General features: G+C 43.4%; 1 protein-coding gene across 1 annotated transcript in view; it reads right to left on the minus strand.

Moving 5' to 3' along the window:
• cecr2 (CECR2 histone acetyl-lysine reader) overlaps positions 1-20,436 on the minus strand; it is a 136,147-nt gene that overhangs the window by 42,943 nt on the left and 72,768 nt on the right. The window contains exons 3-7 of the mRNA XM_072269373.1: positions 12,210-12,393; positions 10,746-10,882; positions 10,426-10,539; positions 4,468-4,535; positions 42-217 (exon numbers count right to left, since the gene is read on the minus strand). Of these exons, the coding sequence (XP_072125474.1) occupies positions 42-217; positions 4,468-4,535; positions 10,426-10,539; positions 10,746-10,882; positions 12,210-12,393 (679 nt within the window). The remainder of the gene's footprint in view (positions 1-41; positions 218-4,467; positions 4,536-10,425; positions 10,540-10,745; positions 10,883-12,209; positions 12,394-20,436) is intronic.

Below are 20,436 nucleotides of genomic sequence, written 5' to 3' on the forward strand. Positions count from 1 at the left end.
AGAAAAAACAAAAAGCCAAAAAAAAACAACAGTGGACTAACCTTGTGAGCAATCATGTTGCAAATTTCAGGGAGGAAGTCTTCAGTGAGAGTTGCATGTAGCTGTCTTTCCTTAACAGAAGTGTTCGTCTGGAGATCATCAGTTAATTTTCTCCACTCTTCCTCAGTCTGACAAACCAGTTCCCAGTTGCCACTACTACCTGGAGGTTTCAATGGGGCTGGAAAGGAAAACTCAAATGTGAAAACCTGTTCAAGTGACATTGGCAACATAATCTGCACATTATAGTCACTAAAAATAATACCAAATGGACAATTTAACTTTTAAGGGACACCAAAAACCCATACCAGCTTCAGAAATCCAAAGATGTTTGAGAATATTGTACTTCTCTTTTTTTTTTGGCGTGTGCCTGTGTGCATGCGTGTCTTCCTGTCCGTGCGTGCGTCCGTCCGTGATGATAGATTTTTCATGGCTTTTTCCAAGGTGCAGAGTGAGAGAGAGAGAGACTGTGTGGCACACCACTCCTCACACAGACATTTTCGCAGTATTTTCCCTTTGTTTTACAAAGTTGAGTTGCGGTCTCAACACTCAACCCGGCACGGATGGAAAGCGTACCCGGGAGCAGACCTGACTGGTTTCAAACCAGGGAACCCCCGCTCCCGCGTCCGGCGCTGATGTCGTTGCGCCACCAGCCGGCCCAAGAATATTGTACTTTTCATTGACAGGGCGTTCATTGTCATGTCTAATATCATCTGATCTATTATCTTATTAAACTTCATAAATCATTCACCAATCCTAGAAGCAGAATGACATAATATAGCCTTGAATAGCCCAAGCAGTTTGACATTTATTCGTCGTGAGACTCTGCTCGTCTTTCCTCATTCCAACACTCTAATCCAATCTCCATCAGATGCTTATCCAGGCATTAATTGAATACACTATGATTCTTTCTATGAATTTGTGGAAGCAAGATTCACTTGAACTATTCTGTCGCTTTTTAAATCCTGATTTTTATTTTACATTGATGGGCTTACTTCCTATTCTTCCCCAAGAGTGCATTTTCCTGATATTGGTCTGTCAAAATATTTCACAATTTAAAAGACACATGGGGAGAATCAGGTTCATTATCACAGACCTATGAAATTTATGTTTTAAGGCAGCAGTATAGCACAAAAATGTAAAAATTTCTATAAAATTTCAAAAATAAAGTGCCGAAATAGGAAGAATGAGATGGGGTTCATGAATTATTCAGAAATCAAGACGGCAGAACAAGCTATTTTGCAAATTATTGAGTGTGACTCTTCCCTAATCCACCTCTTTTTAAACTGTTTCTATCAAACTGCTACATACAAACTCACATCTTTTCTTAGCCCACTGCTCCACTCTCTCTATACTCAAGAATGTGCTCAAATACCATCTATAAATTTGCTGATGATACAACCATTGTTGGTAGTATCTCAGATGGAGATGAGAGAGCGTACAGGAGTGAGATATACCAACTAGTGGAGTGGTGTCGCAGCAATAACCTGGCACTCAATGTCTGTAAGACCAAAGAGCTGATAGTGGACTTCAAGAAGGGAAAGACAAAGGAATACACACCAATCCTCAGAGGAATCATAATTGGAGAGAGTGAGCAGTTTCAAGTTTCTGAGGACCTAACCTGGTCCCAATGCATCGAAGCAGCTATAAAGACGACAAGACAACAACTATACCTCATTAAGAGTTTGAAGAGATTTGGTATGGCAACAAATACACTAAAAAAACTTCTATAGATGTACCATGGCAAGCATTCTGACAGGCTGCATCACTGTCTGGTATGGAGGGGCTACTGCACAGGACCGAAAGAAGCTGCAGAGGGTTGTAAATTTAGTCGGCTCCATCTTGGGTACTAGCCTACAAAGTACTCGGGACATCTTCAAGGAGTGGTGTCTCAGAAAGGCAGCATCCATTATTAAGGACCCTCAGCACCCAGGCAATGCCCTTTTCTCACTGTCACCATCTGGTAGGAGGTACAGAAGCCTGAAGGCACACACTCAGCGACTCAGGAGCAGCTTCTTCCCCTCTGCCATCCGATTCCTAAATGGACATTGAACCCTTGGACACTACCTCACTTTTTAAAATATATATTATTTTTGTTTTTGCATGATTTTTAATCTATTCAATATACATATACTGTAATTTATTTATTTCTTCTATATTATGTGTTGCATTGAACTGCTGCCACTGTTAAAAATTTTCACAACACAAGCTGGTGATAATAAACCTGATTCTGATTCATTTTTCACCCACCCCAATGCCTCAATATTCTTTTCAGAGCAGCATGCAGCCCTCCTTATGAATATAAATTCATTTCTTTTCATCTGTCTTTCTGACAATTAACCTTTTTGCTTTTGTTTTATTTTTAAAATGGCCTCATTGACCTCCGTTATCTTGAGTGAGGTTTATATTTCAGCGGAGATCCTTTTCTCACTTTACCTCATTTTGATTCCTATTTCCCCAATAATATGTGGCCTTGCTATTGCTTCTAATAAACTGCAATATTTCACACATATCTACAGAGACATTCATTTTCCCCAATCACTAAACTGTAACATCTTGCATTCATGTGGGAAATAATTTGCCATTAAGCTGTCATCTCTTTCATCTCTGAAAAAAATTAATTTGCCAATTATAACCACATTCTGTAAATTAATTAACATAGTTTTATAATTTTTTGCAGTCCATCAGTACTGATCAAATACTTTAATGCTGCATCAGTTACTACTTTTGAAATACAGTGTTTCGTTCTAGAGATCTAATTCTTAATATAAACTGTGAATGGAAGATGGTGAAGACCCCAACTTTAGCTTTGCCACCCTACACAGCTTCATTTCACCAAATCCTTCGATACTGTTTTAAAACTAGTTAGCTTCCATTCTGCCACAAGACTCTGCAGGTCTGGCAATATTCATTCATCTATTATGTGACATCGTACTAAAGACCGTTGAGAAATCTGGACAGGTTACGTCTATTGCATCAGTCCCGTCTACACTCTTGGTGACTTCTTGATAGATTTCAAAGAGACTGGCTAAGCAAGACACTTCCTTTCCAAATCCATACAAAATTCATTGTTTTTTTTTAATGTTTTTGTTCCCATCCTTCTTCCCATCTCAGGCATTAAAGTGATTACACTGCAGTTCTCCAGAGCTGCTCAATTTCTTATATTAAACACCAGTATTACATTATCTGTTAGTCCTCTTCCAGCTCCATGTTTTCTAGCAGATTATTAAATTTATTCCATAGTGACCAACTATCTAATCACTAAATTTCTTCAAGATGCGTGGATTAAATCCACCCAGAGCAAGGGTTTATGCTCTGAATAGTTTGTGTAGTATTCCTCTTGTTTTTTATTTTATACAATTTTGAATTTCAAACTCGTCTTGCCTCCTTCATAAATAAGGAAGCACGGGAATTACAGATTTTCTTGTCATTTCATTGTTGTCGGTGAATCCCTCTTCTCCGACTCTTTGCTGACTTATTCCCGATACCAGTAAGCACATTGTTCAACTTTAAAAAAAATCATCCAAAAGGGCAATTCAGCCTAAAACTGTAACAGAGGAAAATCATTATTAAAGAATTTACTGTCTTCTTGGTTGATATTATTTCAATTGCACAGTGGAGGAATGCTCAAGTGTCTCAGGTCCCAAAGGCACATAAACAATATGAGGATGAACTCACTATTAGTACTTTCTTCCTGGGGATTTTTATTGTGCACAAGTCAAACCTGGAGTTCAAACGATATGGCAGAGATAATGAAACTGCTTATTCATGCTGTGAGCAAATCCCAACCAATTCAAAACATCCGTTTCAACCTTCAGTGGTGCAACTTTGTACCTATCCGGATATTATTTCAGATACTGATAGCTGCTGACAAGGGAGAAAATGACTTCAATTTACTTTCCCGGGGGTCAAAAGCCACATGTCAGTGCAGAACTTTCCTTCCTAACTCTCATACAAATCTCCCGCTCCTCCCCCTTCCAGGATCGTTCATTTAAACACACGAAGAGCAACAATTAACTGTGATACTTTAAACTTGAAAAATCCACACATCACCTGAACCCAAGCTCCACTGCCCACTCTAGATGTTTGCAGCAAGGAACAAGGGAGCTGGGAACGCTGACAATAGAACATCCAGGTACAGGCAGGTTCGGGTAATGTGAACCTCTATTCGTTCTTCACTCAGTGGTTCTGTGGTCGGGTCAGTGCAAAATCCTGTTTAAATTTCAAACCTAAAACACCCTAGCAATGTTAATAATATCCACAAACATCAGAAAATCTGGAAATCCAAAGGAACACACACAAAATGCTTGAGGAACTCAGTAGGTCAGACAATATCTACGGAAAAGGGTAACTAGTATGTCATAAGTTGTGCGTATTTTGCATCTTAACAGTAAAATACCTAACAGTAATTTAAAAAAAAAGTTTTCTTACCGTGACTTTTGGTTTCTTGTTGCGATTCTTCTACTGGAGGCACTTCTCTGTTTACAGTCATGGATTCACTGTAAAATAGCATTCAGTAAACAGAAAACACTCATGGCTGGACAGCAACCTGACTTACATTCTTAAACAAATTAACTTACTGTAATATTTTATACTCCACAAAACATTATTCCAAAACTTCAATTTATTCCACTCCTGTACCAAAATTATAAACAGGAGGCTAGCGATGTTAAAAACTCTCTATATTCACATGGACAGCCTTTGGTCAGAATGGTGGGTCTGGGATTTACAGGGGAGAGACAAATTCTGTAATCTTGTGCACAGTTATAAAGTTCCTGAAAACATTTTTTGAGCAACAGCAGTCATTTAATGAAAAATCCTGAAGTACACAGGCTCACATGAGTGGGTTGAAAATGTTCCTTACCACTTTGTAAACAGTCTCAGAGACACAAAATGTCAGGGACTATTAATACTTAAAATAAATACTGGTAAAATGCCTAACAGTAACAAATACTATGAATTAATTCTTCTTGGGCTTCAAGCCAGGTACAGGTTATTGATTATAACCGACGTTTTGATGACAAACTCTGCCATCTTCTTCAGTGATGACACCTGGGCATGTCTCGTCTGGTAATAAGTGTAAGTATCACAGGATAAGACAAGCCCAGGCATCATCCCTGAAGAAGATGGCAGAGTTTGTCATCGAAACGTTGGTTATAATCGATACCTGTACCTGGCTTGAAGCCTGAGAAGAGATTATTCATCATATATGCCGGGAAGCACTAGATCCTTTTTCAGTAATAAATACTGTCAACTTTTCAAATAAATGACAATTTTGTGCAAAAGTGTAGACAATTTGATTTTGACTTATGAGGTTTGCACTTTGTATCATCTGAAAAGGAAGCCAAACACAAGCTATGTGTAAACGTTATTATTTAAAGAGATGGTGATCTGGGTAGTTATACTTAAAAGTTAGGCTTCAAAGATCAAGCTCCTTGCCATTACCTGCAAACTGACAAATAGCTTTGGAAACGGCAGGTAAAATTAAAGTGGCCTTATGCAAAAGGTGGTGTGGGAAAGAGGGACAGGGCAGAAGACGAATGAGATAAAAAAGACAATATAATGGTAGAGGGATGTACAAGAGAAAACAAAACAGGAGGGAAATAAAGAGACAATAAAAAGATGGCAGAAAAATGGAAAACGGTAGCAGTGGGATTATTCCCATTTTCCTGGCCAATACTTACCATTTGGGAAATCCATTGGGCAGACTGTCTTACGTGTGTGCCCAGTACCAGACCCCAAATACATAGAAAATAGGTGCAGGAGTAGGCCATTCGGCCCTTCGAGCCTGCACCACCATTTATTATGATCATGGCTGATCATCCAACTCAGAACACCGCCCCAGCCTTCCCTCCATACCCCCCTGACCCCCGTAGCCACAAGGGCCATATCTAACTCCCTCTTAAATATAGCCAATGAACTGGCCTCAACTGTTTCCTGTGGCAGAGAATTCCACAGATTCACCACTCTCTGTGTGAAGTAGTTTTTCCTAATCTCGGTCCTAAAAGGCTTCCCCTCTATCCTCAAACTGTGGCCCCTCGTTCTGGACTTCCCCAACATCGGGAACAATCTTCCTGCATCTAGCCTGTCCAATCCCTTTAGGATCTTATACGTTTCAATCAGATCCCCCCTCAATCTTCTAAATTCCAACGAGTACAAGCCCAGTTCATCCAGTCTTCCTTCATATGAAAGTCCTGCCATCCCAGGAATCAATCTGGTGAACCTTCTTTGTACTCCCTCTATGGCAAGGATGTCTTTCCTCAGATTAGGGCACCAAAACTGCACACAATACTCCAGGTGTGGTCTCACCAAGGCCTTGTACAACTGCAGTAGTACCTCCCTGCTCCTGTACTCAAATCCTCTCGCTATAAATGCCAGCATACCATTCGCCTTTTTCACCGCCTGCTGTAACTGCATGCCAACTTTCGATGACTGGTGTATAATGACACCCAGGTCTCGTTGCACCTCCCCTTTTCCTAATCGGCCACCATTCAGATAATAATCTGTTTTCCTATTTTTGCCACCAAAGTGGATAACTTCACATTTATCCACATTAAATTGCATCTGCCATGAATTTGCCCACTCACCCAACCTATCCAAGTCACCCTGCATCCTCTTAGCATCCTCCTCACAGCTAACACTGCCACCCACCTTCGTGTCATCCGCAAACTTGGAGATGCTGCATTTAATTCCCTCATCCAAGTCATTGATATATATTGTAAACAACTGAGGTCCCAGCACTGAGCCTTGCGGTACCCCACTAGTCACCGCCTGCCATTCTGAAAAGGTCCCGTTTATTCCCACTCTTTGCTTCCTGTCTGCTAACCAACTCTCCACCCACACCAATACCTTACCCGCAATACCGTGTGCTTTAAGTTTGCACACTAATCTCCTGTGTGGGACCTTGTCAAAAGCCTTCTGAAAATCCAAATATACCACATCCACTGGTTCTCCCCTATCCACTCTACTAGTTACAACCTCAACAAATTCTATGAGATTCGTCAGACATGATTTTCCTTTCACAAATCCATGCTGACTTTGTCTGATCATTTCACCGCTTTCCAAATGTGCTGTTATCACATCCTTGATAACTGACTCCAGCAGTTTCCCCACCACCGACGTTAGGCTAACCGGTCTATAATTCCCCAGTTTCTCTCTCCCTCCTTTTTTAAAAAGTGGAGTTACATTAGCCACCCTCCAATCCTCAGGAACTAGTCCAGAATCTAACCAGTTTTGAAAAATTATCACTAATGCATCCACTATTTCTTGGGCTACTTCCTTAAGCACCCTGGGATGCAGACCATCTGGCCCTGGGGATTTATCTGCCTTCAATCCCTTCAATTTACCTAACACCACTTCCCTACTAACATGTATTTCGCTCAGTTCCTCCATCTCACTGGACCCTCTGTCCCCTCTGTCCCCTACTATTTCTGGAAGATTATTTATGTCCTCCTTAGTGAAGACAGAACCAAAGTAATTATTCAATTGGTCTGCCATGTCCTTGCTCCCCATAATCAATTCACCTGTTTCTGTCTGCAGGGGACCTACATTTGTCTTTACCAGTCTTTTCCTTTTCACATATCTATAAAAGCTTTTACAGTCCGTTTTTATGTTTCCTGCCAGTTTTCTCTCATAATCTTTTTTCCCCTTCCTAATTAAGCCCTTTGTCCTCCTCTGCTGAACTCTGAATTTCTCCCAGTCCTCAGGTGATCCACTTTCTCTGGCTAATTTGTATGCTTCTTCTTTGAAATTGATACTATCCCTAATTTCTCTTGTCAGCCACGGGTGCACTACCTTCCTTGATTTATTCTTTTGCCAAACTGGGATGAACAATTGTTGTAGTTCATCCATGCAACCTTTAAATGCTTGCCATTGCATATCCACCATCAATCCTTTAAGTGTCATTTGCCAGTCTATCTTAGCTAATTCACGTCTCATACCTTCAAAGTTACCCCTCTTTAAGTTCAGAACCTTTGTTTCTGAATTAACTATGTCACTCTCCATCTTAATGAAGAATTCCACCATATTATGGTCACTCTTACCCAAGGGGCCTCTCACGACAAGATCGCTAATTAACCCTTCCTCATTGCTCAAAACCCAGTCCAGAATAGCCTGCTCTCTAGTTGGTTCCTCGACATGTTGGTTCAAAAAACCATCCCACATACATTCCAAGAAATCCTCTTCCTCAGCACCTTTACCAATTTGGTTCACCCAATCTACATGTAGATTGAAGTCACCCATTATAACTGCTGTTCCTTTATTGCATACATTTCTAATTTCCTGTTTAATACCATCTCCAACCTCACTACTACTGTTAGGTGGCCTGTACACAACTCCCACCAGCGTCTTCTGCCCCTTAGTGTTACGCAGCTCTACCCATATCGATTCCACATCTTCCCGGCTTATGTCCTTCCTTTCTATTGCGTTAATCTCTTCTTTAACCAGCAACGCCACCCCACCTCCCCTTCCTTCATGTCTATCCCTCCTGAATATTGAATATCCCTGAACGTTGAGCTCCCATCCCTGGTCACCCTGGAGCCATGTCTCTGTGATCCCAACTTTATCATAATCATTAATAACAATCTGCACTTTCAATTCATCCACCTTATTACGAATGCTCCTTGCATTGACACACAAAGCCTTCAGGCGCTCTTTTACAACTCTCTTAGTCCTTTTACAATTATGCTGAAAAGTGGCCCTCTTTAATGCTTGCCCTGGATTTGTCGGCCTGCCACTTTTACTTTTCTCCATAGTACTTTTTGTTTCTACCCTCACTTTACACCCCTCTGTCTCTCTGCACTGGTTCCCATCCCCCTGTAGTGAACTAACCTCCTCACGCCTAGCCTCTTTAATTTGATTCCCACCCCCAACCATTCTAATTTAAAGTCACCTCAGTAGCCCCCGCTAATCTCCCTGCCAGGATATTGGTCCCCCTAGGATTCAGGTGCAACCCGTCCTTTTTGTACAGGTCACGCCTGCGCCAAAAGAGGTCCCAATGATCCAAAAACTTGAATCCCTGCCCCCTGCTCCAATCCCTCAGCCACGCATTTATCCTCCACCTCATCGCATTCCTACTCTCACTGCCGCGTGGCACAGGCAGTAATCCCGAGATTACTACCTTTGCGGTCCTTTTTCTCAACTCCCTTCCTAGCTCCCTATATTCTCCTTTCAGGACCTCATCTCTTTTCCTACCTATGTCATTGGTACCTATATGTACCACGACCTCTGGCTCCTCACCCTCCCACTTCAGGATATCTTGGACACGATCAGAAATATCCCGGACCCTGGCACCAGGGAGGCAAACTACCATCCAGGTCTCTGGGTTGCGTCCACAGAATCGCCTATCTGACCCCCTTACTATCGAGTCCCCTATCACAACTGCCCTCCTCTTCCTTGCTCTACCCTTCTGAGCTACAGGGCCAGACTCTGTGCCGGAGGCACGGCCACTGTCGCTTCCCCCGGGTAAGCTGTCCCCCCCAACAGTACTCAAACAGGAGTACCTGTTGTTAAGGGGCACAGCCACCGGGGTACTCCCTATTACCTGACTTTTCCCCTTCCCCCTCCTAACCGTGACCCACTTGTCTGCCTCCCGTGGCCCCGGCGTGACCACCTGCCTGCAACTCCTCTCTAGCACCTCTTCACTCTCCCTGACCAGACGAAGGTCATCGAGCTGCAGCTCCAGTTCCGTAACGCGGTCCCTTAGGAGCTGCATCTCGATGCACTTGGCGCAGATGTAGACGTCCGGGAGGCTTGGAGACTCCAGGGCCTCCCACATCCGACACCGAGAACAGCAAACTGCCCTCACACTCATACTGCCCTTCTCCTCAAATAACAACAGAAAATGAATGCCAAACCTTCCTCGCCTGTTTCCGCCTAAGCCTGTTGAGCCGAAGCCCTTAAGTCTTTACTCTGCTCCCGGCTCACTCCGCCGCCCGCAAACTACGCTGCCCGCTCTATGAGGATCTGTTCCTTTTAAATCTGCCGCAATGCACAGCCCGACGTCACACGCCTGCGCAGTCCCGCCTCTCAGAACGCCGTTGGAGAAAAAAAAAATACAGATACCTTATTTCAAGTTCTGTCACAGTAAGAAATTACAAGGCAAATAGAAGATTCAAGGCCTCCTTGAAAAAGTGCAACTTAGCAACTCTTGAGGATTCCTGGTCAATGACTGCTCAAAGTAAAGGAACATTCAGGACGGTATCATGAACCTCAAGCACAGAAGCTCTTATGTAAAAAGCCAAAGGAGCTCACCACTTCATCTCCCCACCCATCTGCCCTCTCTGCCATCTTTTGGGTGGGGGACGGGGTCCCATATTGGCTTGTATCACCTTACAAGAGTGGAAGCAAAACATGCTTTATCCCAAGATTGAAAGAGAAAATAACTCTCACCTCATGGTTGCTAAATAAATATCTTCTAATTTCTTCCGTTTTGATGGCCGGCCTCTTTTTTTAGGCTTTGTGTGTACAAGTTTGTAATCAGAACTACTTAGTTTTCCATTTTCCCTGCAATGAAAAATTAATAATCTTAAATACAAGACAATATTTAGAATTCAAGTCCTAAAGCATAAAATTACTGGTTTTCTTACATCATCATGCAACAACTCCCCTGAACAAATCCTTCTAGCTGGCATCATTTAAGTCACAGTTTGATATTCTTTGTTACAGTATCTCAAAACACACATATACATAAATTAAGAGTTGATTATTACATTTCTGCTGCCTGGTTTCTGTCCGATGAGAAAGATGGTCCCTCCTTGTATAAACGAGTACCATAGAAATACCAATAGGTTGATCCAATGGCATCTTCTCCTAAGGGTTCTACTCGCAGATTATCAGCATCCAGACCCTGAAAGAAAAGATGTGGAGAGTTGACACAGTAAGAGGCTGAACTGACTTGCTGGCTTCAGGTCTGCAATGCGAGGCTACATCCCTGAGGTTAAATTCCCAACAGGATCGCAAAGGTGCCTATATAAGGAATGCCTGTTCTAATATGCCAATTGGAGAAACGACTTAGAAAAGGTCATTGATGCAATGTAATCCAAATCTAGACACTTCTCCCTTCGCAGATGTTTCCCAGCTTGCTGTGCATTCCCCACATTTTATTTCAAACTTTCAGTACTCGTGGTGCCACTAGAAACATCTAATTAATGAAAGTGCCAGAATACAAGGTTAGCGACCATTAGAAATCTCCCACACCAGACCACAAACACAAAAAGAAATAAAACAATGGATATTCAAAAGCAGTGGGTCAAGCATTGGAACTGAGGAGCACAATAAGAAGGCGGCATTGATCAGGAGGCTATACATTTTTTATATATATATTTTGGCACACAGTTCAAAAACAGAAAACCTGTAGTAATGAGTTAGGTGGCAATTACAATGTTGCACCTAACAAGAAGCAGATAAATAATCAATGATACCAAATATGAAATACATCAACTTTTATTAACTGGAGCTTTTTTTTAAAAAGTAAAGTGAGAACAACATAAAATAGAAATGTTCTGAACTGAGCCTTTGTTTAAATTACATTGTGATTGTATTATGAACCAATTAACAATACAGAATAAATTTAAGGTTGCCACCACAATGGAATGCTTTAACTATCTTTAAACTGCAGCGTGCACAGGATGTGAGAAGGTAGCACCAGTAAGAACCATAAGTTTGACAGAAGGAAATGGATCGATTTTAGAGAGGAAAAACTTAAAAGATTAAGGACTAAAGCTAGCGCAGGGTAGATGGGTCAAACAGTTTCCTTCTGTGCTGTAAATTTCAATGACTTTGCAAGAGAATGAAAAATCCAGAGCTAGGTGCTGGCAGGTTTGTGTTATGCAATGGACTGGGGGGGGGGGGGGGGTGAAGGAAGAACAGGCAAGTCTTGGGTTCAGTTTTAATAAGAGCAGCTTGAGTGATTGATGGACATGTATCAAATTTAGAGGGAACAGGAGTTCTTCAGTTTCGCTAATGTTGAATCTTAAGTCAATTGAAAAAGCAGTGCCTACGAATGGATAATGGTTTCCTGAGTGAAGAATTAGAAGGCGCCTGTGGGGAGCTCTGCAGGAGTGGATGAGGTCAGAGAAGGAGAAAATGAGATAAGAAGAGAAAACAGGTTCTGTAAGTAGTTAGTTTCAGAGCAGTGTGAAATAAGCCTTGACCCCCTCTTTTTAAGATTGTACCTTTAAAAGATCAAAGACATCATCTGCATCCAATCTATAGTCACAGAGTCTGTGTAACAGTTCCACACGTAAACGAATGGGTAATTCTTTGAACTTGGTGTTTTTCAGTGGGTTTGCTCTGCCTTCTTCAAGTTCCCATCGATGTTTAATAATATCTTCCAGGTACATGTCACAGCTGTCAGGACTGGGAAACAAACACTCCATTAATAATCAAAAATCAAACCTTTGAATATACACAAGATATATTTTTCAGCTGTGTATCGCTACGGTCATGATGTGTACCCAACCTACTGGCACATCACAGCTCTATACACGAAGAATCTAAGTTTTCACATGAGTTATATCTTGATGGGCACTCATGGCAGACAAGGCTTTGGGTTGGGAGAGAATAGAATATTTATCCTTGTTCGTCGATGTTTTGTTTTGCACCAAGTACTGTGCAGCTTAGCGGTTTTGTTTTTTTTGTAATTTGTAGGGTATTTATTACAAAACATTTTTTAAAGAACTAATACAAGATTACTCCTGAAAAAGTACATTTATTTGCCTTGCCATGGAATAACATTCTACGTAAATAAAATGATGACGACTGTAATCACACCGGCCACACCTGGAATTCCATGGCCCTCTTGGATAGAGAAGTCCAAAGATCCACAGTCATCTGAATGAAGAAGTTTCCTCATCTTGAGATGGTATCAGTTTCTAGACATCCCAAACAAGCAAAACATCATCTCTGCATCTGAGACTATAGGTGCAGTCTCTCCTTATTAGGCAGAAATTGATCTGATTAATCTTTTTAATCTGCATGCCCTTCATCATACAATGTCTTCCCTTAAGTTCAGGGAGCAGGCAGACTTGGCATGAAATGCTCCGGGTGGTCTCAACAGGATAAGTCCAGTATCATTCCAGTCCTTATTCTTGTATTCACTGGCTCTTACAATAAAGGACAACACATCATCTACTTCCCCAGTCGCTTGTTCTATCTGGATGGCAACGTTCAGTGATTCCCGTACAAGAACATCCAGGTCACTATGAACAGCAGCACCCCTCATTATCTTACAATTTCAAAGAGCAAACTCCACGTTTCTACTGAAAATTGTTCCAGGTTTTACTTCATTTGCCGCATACTTGCCCATTCAGTTAGCTTGTCTTCTGCAGCCTCCCACCACCCACACTGCCAGCCAGCTTTGTATTATCAGCAAGTGCAGATTCTATTCAGGAGCACAGCAGTTGGCAGTGCTGCTTCACTGCTCTGGTGGTCTGGGTTTGATCCGGACCTTGGGTACCATCTGCACAGAGTTTATGCCTTCGCCCTATAACTGTAGGGGTTTCCCCTAGTGCTCTGTGGTCTCAAACACGCGTTGGTAGGTTAACTGGTAAATTGCTTTGACGTCAGCTCAGTGGCAGGAGAATTGAAAAGGGGCGGCAGCAGCTGCAGAGAGGAAGCCTAATGAAAATAGTCGAAGGAAGCCAGGAGGCCAGAGCTGGAGTCGGAGGACCGTCCGTGTTTGTTTGTGTGTGTGTGGGAGAGAGGAAAGAGGTTTGCTGTGTCCTGTGATGTTCTGCCACGCACGGTGGACATGCTATGAAATGTTGACGCTGGTTTTCCCTTGTAAATAATTTTTTTTACCATGAATTCAGTTTATCTATCAAAATAAACTTTTCATAGTAAGAGAATATATATTTAAATTAAAATGTTGGTGCTGGAATGTGGGGCAACTATGTGCTGCCCCTAGCACATCCTTAGGTGTGTTGGTTGTTAAAGCAAACGATGCATTTCACTGTACATGTGATAAGTCAATCTAAATCTGAATTTGAATAGGTGTGGGGAAAATACACACTGATGAGAGACTCCCAGCACAAATCTCATCGATTGAACGAGAAAGCACAGCTATGCCTCTACTCCCTTAGAAGTTTGGGAAGATTCGGCATGACATCTAATACTTTGAAAAACTTCTATAGATGCGTGGTGGAGAGTACATTGACTGGCTGCATCACAGCCTGATATGGAAACAACCAAAGCCTTTGAATGGAAAATCCTACAAATCGTAGTGGATATGCCCCAGTACAGCCTTCTCCCCCACTGAGCCCACTACTCAGAGCATCCATCATCAGGGGCTCCCACCACCCAGATTATGCTCTCTTCTCGCTGCAGCCATTAGGAAGGCAGTACGAGAGCCGGGGGACTCACACCACCAGGTTCAGGAACAGTTATTACATCTCAGCCATCTGGCTCTTGAAGCAGTGGGGATGACTTCACTCAACTTCAATTGCCCCATCACTGATCTTTCCCACAACCCATTCAACACTTTCAAGGAATCTTCATCTCATGTTCTCAATAGTTATTGAGTACTTATTATTTTATTATTTTTGTATTTGTACGGTTTGTGTCCTTTGCACACAGGCTGTCTGCCCCGTTGGTGGAATTTTTTATTGATAAGTTTCTTGGATTTACTGAGTATGCCTGCAAGAAAATGAATCAGATATGATAACATATCTGATCTCCTCCTTTATCATAAGAAAATAAAACAACCACATATCCAATGAAGATGCTGCAATGTGTTTCACTGAAGATGGCTCTTACTTGAAGGTACTAATTAGACTGCTTTCTGGCTTTGCTCAAGCAAATATTGAACAAATCTAATAATGAATGGCAGAAAAGACCCACAATTCATGCAGGGTTAAGGTCAGACAGAGAGTCATTCCTTGCAACTGGAGGCAATTTACATTAGTTTGGTATTCAGAAGGTGGGGGTGGAATCTCACTCATTTCAAATGCATTGTTAGCTTACAAGTCCTTTGTGACACCTTGTCCTTGGCATTCTATTCAATTTGCTCAGCTTGACATCAGCAACACAGACAGCCAGGCTACAAGTCCCCACAATACAATAGAACACAAATACCTGCTTATCAGTTGTGCACAAAGAATAAAATAAGATTTTAAAAAGTGGTGGGACAATGATACAGGCTTGCTTAACAATAGTTTGCATGGGGACTGATATGGGTCCTGGTAGACCCATAGTTTCTGCCTGCTTCTGCCCTACTGAACTTGTATCTACTCATCTGGACTCCATTTTGTCACCCATAGTTCGGTCCCCCCCCACCTACAACCGGGATACATCCTATGCCCTCCACCTCCTCAATAACTTCCAGTTCCCCGGCCCCGACCACTTCATTTTCACTATGGATGTCCAATCCTTATACACTTCCATTCCCCATCAAGAAGTCCTCAAAGCCCTCCGCTACTTTCTGGTCAATAGACCTCACCAGTTCTTCCCCACCACCACCCTCCTCCGGTTGGCAGAACTGGTACTCACACTTAATAACATCTCTTTTGGCTCTTCCTACTTTCTTCAGACCAAGGGTGTAGCTATGGGCACTCGCATGGGACCCAGCTATGCCTGCCTCTTCGCTGGTTATGTGGAACAGTCTATGCTCCAAACCTATACTGGTACTGCTCCCCAACTTTTCCTTCGCTACATTGACAACTACATTGGCGCTGCTTCCTGCACCCATGCTGAGCTCGTCAATTTCATCAACTTTATTTCTAAAGCCTGATTTATACTTCTGCATCAACGCGACGCCACAAGTACTGTGTCGCCGCAAACCCTACACAAGGCTGACATGGATCCCTACGCCACAGCCTGCGTTGCCGCGACGCACACCTCTCCCAAAATGTAACCCAATGTCGCAGCAACACAGACCGTAAGAACTGTGATTGGTCCACTTGGTAGCATCGCATTTCATCCTACGCTGCAATAGCTTCCCACTGGGCTACTCAAGGGCAGGGAAGGAACTCTGGCTGCAGTGTTTTCCACAAAGCTTTACAGACCTCCGAAATTATGGAGGACACATTTTGCTCTTACGAAAAAAGACGCTCGCTTCTTGTTTACCCCAAGAAAGACTACCATGATCACGAAGCCTTGCACGGGCAGGTGTATGCGCATGCTTGATGTGTGCGAATTGCAGAGCGATGCAGACACACTAACGCACAAGTATAAATGCTCACCACGCGCGCAAGTCACTTGCATAGGTTACAGCATCGAGTTAACGCAGAAGTATAAATCAGGCTTAACTTCCACCCAGCCCTCAGATTCACTTGGTCCATCTCGGACACTTCTCTCCCCTTTCTCAATCTCCACCTCTGGAGACAGACTGTCCACTGACATCTTCTATAAGCCCACTGACTCTCATAACTACCTCAACTATACCTCTTCCCACCCCGCCACATGCAAAAATGCCATTCCCTATACCCAGTTCCTCCATCTCCGCCGCATCTGCTCCCAGGATGAGGCTTTCCATTCCAGGACATCTCAAATGTCCTCTTTCTTTAAGGATCGCGGTTTCCCTTCTGCCGTCATCAATGATACCCTCTTCCGCATCTCCTCCATTTCGGTCCTCACCCCAACCTCCTGTCACCACAACAGGGACAGAGTTCCCCTTGTCCTCACCTACCACCCCACCAGCCTCTGGATCCAGCACATTATCCTCCACAACTTCCGACACCTTCAACAGGACCCCACCACTAAGCACATCTTTCCCTCTCCACCCCTCTCCGCTTTCCACAGGAATCAGTCTCTCCGCGACTCCCTGGTCCACATGTCCCTCCCGGCACTTATCCCTGCAAGCGTAAATGCTTCATCTGTCCCTACACCTCCTCTCTTACCACCATTCAGGGCCCCAAACAGTCCTTCCAGGTGAGGCAACACTTCACTTGTGAGTCTGTTGGGGTCATCTATTGCATCCCGTGCTCCCGGTGCAGCCTCCTCTACATCGGTAAAACCTGATGCAGACTGGGGGACCGCTTCGTCGAGCCCCTCCACTCCGTCTGCCACAACAGACAGGATCTCCTGGTTGCCACCCACTTCAACTCTGCTTCACATTCCCATTCAGATATGTCCATACATGGCCTCCTCTACTGCCATGATGAGGCCAAACTCAGGTTGGAGGAGCAACACCTCATATACCATCTGGTAGTCTCCAGCCCCTTGGCATGAACATAGAATTCTCCAAGTTCCGGTAATTCCCTCCCCCTCCCTTCCCCCATCCCAGTTTCACTCTGCCCCCTGCTCCAGCTGCCTATCACCTCCCTCATGGTTCCACCTCCTTCTACTACCCATTGTGCTTTCCCCATTCCTTCTTCACCTTTCCTGCCTATCCCCTCCCTCACCCCTTGATCTTTCCCCTTACTGGTTTTTCACCTACCAGCCTTCTCCTTCCCACCCTCCCCCCCACCTTCTTTATAGGACCCCTGCCCCCTCCCTCTTCAGTCCTGACGAAGGCCCGAAACGTTGACTGTTTGTTTCCATGGATGCTGCACGACCTGCTGAGTTCCTCCAGCATGTTGTGTGTGTTGTATGGGGACTGGCAGGATCTGATTTGGATTTCCTGGTTAAATTCACCACATGAAGCACATGCAAGCCAAAGATAATTTTTCCCCCATCCAGGGAAATTTGAGATGGATTTCCACAGTCCCTGACCAATTCACTGGACCCTTCATCATTAGGTCTGACTGGCTGAAGGATATAGCGATCTAGTCTGGATGAGTGGAGGCACGTAGCAAGAAATTGCTGGAGCAGATGGGAAAGGTCAAACAAGAATTGGCATTGTTGAAACAAGCCTCCTTTTCAATAACTAGAGAAGATTTTGTCATCAGGTACCATATGCCCTTGAGGTTGCTGTACTTGGTGGAGGTGTGACCTGTACCTGCTCCTCTTGCCTTGGTAATCACCTAGGCCAACTTCCAGTTCATCTGGGATCCAAGATAGAATGAGTCCAATGGGTCACAGTGCACGTCCCTAGAGAACAGGGGCAAAAGTGCACCCAACTTTGTCCTCGCTCCGATGACCAACTTTGTGTGTGGTTACACCAGGCTGCAAATGGAACCAAAGTATCAGAGCACCAAGTATCACTATGTGCCGGGGTTCTACCTACCCCTGGTGCTGGGGAGGACCGGTCTGGCCCCACTGCTGAGCAATGTTCCAATCAGCTGGATGTTATCATACCACCTGTCCTTTGTGGAAAAACTCTTCCAAGCAAATGCCTTTGACCACAAGTACATCAGGCAGCGTTCAGCATGGCATGCCCTGCGGTACTGGGGCTGTAAAGTGGTTCGCTGAACAAAAGTGTCGAAATCATCTGGAAGAATAGCCAGCAAGCACCAGGACTTTGCTTCACTGGCTTCAGATACAATGCTACATTTTTGGCGACACCTTATCAATGTCATTGTCAGCTTGACAAGACGTTCCTTCCTGTACCATCGAATTATCATTCCTAACACACGCTGCTCTTGGCATAGCAGCAGTAGGCGAGGGGCATGGTGGCAGAGGGCATGAAGAAATGGTCGCTCACATCTTTGCAGAATATGAATTTGATAAAGGGTTGTGGGGAAGAAAACAAGAATCCTGGTCTTGGATCATCCCCAGCAACTGCAGAACAGCTCTCTCGGATCAATCCTGCAATCCTACAGAGAGGAAGTTATCATCCTGACACAGTGGTGTCAAGAAATCAACTTCTCCCTCAATGTAGCAAAAACAAAGGAGCTGGTTGTGGTCTACAGGAGGAATGGAGTCAAGCTAACCCCTATTGACATCAATGGATCTGGGGTTAAGAGGGTGAACAACTTTAAGTTTCTCAGCATACACACTACTGAGGATCTCACATGGTCTGTATATACCAGCTGTGTGGTGAAAAAAAGCTTAACTGCACCTCTTTCACCTCAGATGGTTGAAATCTTGGAGATGGTTGGAGACGGTTGCTCCACGACCGCTGGACTAAGTGTGTAAATGTAGGAGGGGACTATGTTGAAAAATAAATGTGCTAGGTTTTCTAAAATTGACTCCTTCTACCCCAGGCCACGAAATTATCAATCACCCCTCGTCTATGTACTCTGATAATAAAATTGAGTTTCCAGATGCCCAACGCAGACTCTGGCTAAAGAAATTCTTCCTCATCTCCGTTCTAAAGGGGTGTCCTTCTGTCCTGAGGCTGTGCCCTCAGGTCCTAGTGCACCTCTCTGTAAAAAGTATCCGCTCGATGTCTACTCTAGCCCTTTCAATATTCGATAGGTTTCAATCATATTTCTCCTGCTCATTCTTCTAAACTCCAGCAAATATAGGCCCAGATTCGTTATATGCTCCTCATATATTAACCCTTTCATTCTGGGGCAAGGAAGCTGCTTATGGTTAGCACAAGGGGCACATCACCTTCCAGACATTGTCTCCCACCCCTACTCCTGAACTTCGGGGTCTTTCTGCTCCACCTGTGCAGTTCCATACGTCTTTCCAAACCTCTGAGAACACACAGAACTCTAGTTGAACTTCACATGATCATACTACTCTGCACCTTTCAAAGTGATTAGCATCCAAAAGATTCATTGAGGCAAAAATATTATTTTAAAGCAGTGTGCATTTTTTTAAAAAAGAGAACCCAATAGTTTATTGATGAAGAACGCATTAAGTAAGATTTTGCTGCAAAATCATGGTTAGTCCAATAGTGTTCATCAATATTTATGTGCAAATGCAGCAAGTGGAAGCAAATAGTTACAGCCATAACAGCTTTTATCTTTATATATTTCGTTGCATGCTATGCAACTGAAGTTCACCCTGAGCCATCTAATGACATGAGTGTCTGTGCTTAAAGATCGAAACCTCATGGCCTACTGGGCAACAGTGATCCATTCCCTCCTGTATGTTTTTGGACTGCTACCTTTGCAATCCTCCAAATCCACTGGGAGGGTGAGCAAACTGACGCTAGCCTTCTCTCATCCCACCTCCTGCAGCCACAGCACGGATCAAATGCACTCAGACAGCTCTATTTGGTGGGCTGTACCTGCCAACGGCAGACTCCTGTATGAGAATCATACACCCGCCCCACCCCAAACAACAAAGTTACTGAGAATGTTTTTTTTTAAATGGCCTGGATAAAAATGTAACAATTTACTAACTCTTGGAATTCCTTGTCATCCTATAACAAATGGAGATAATTTGCAGAACAAGACCACTCATAATAAACCTAGGAAAAGCTCATCACCTGTCAGAATTCCTGGCAGAGTCCCTCAGTAGTCACCTCAGAACCAGAGTGGTTGCCAATCATCTGCAGTCCCAAGGAATTGCTTACAGCCAAAGGCTGGGAGTTTGCTGCATTTGATCAGCAGACAAACTAAATCTAAAAGTAAATATGCTGTCATTTTAATTCTGTGGAGCCACTTAAAACTAATCACTGCCAGATAA

This window comes from Mobula birostris, chromosome 9, assembly GCF_030028105.1.
Source record: "Mobula birostris isolate sMobBir1 chromosome 9, sMobBir1.hap1, whole genome shotgun sequence".
Lineage (NCBI taxonomy): Eukaryota > Metazoa > Chordata > Chondrichthyes > Myliobatiformes > Myliobatidae > Mobula > Mobula birostris.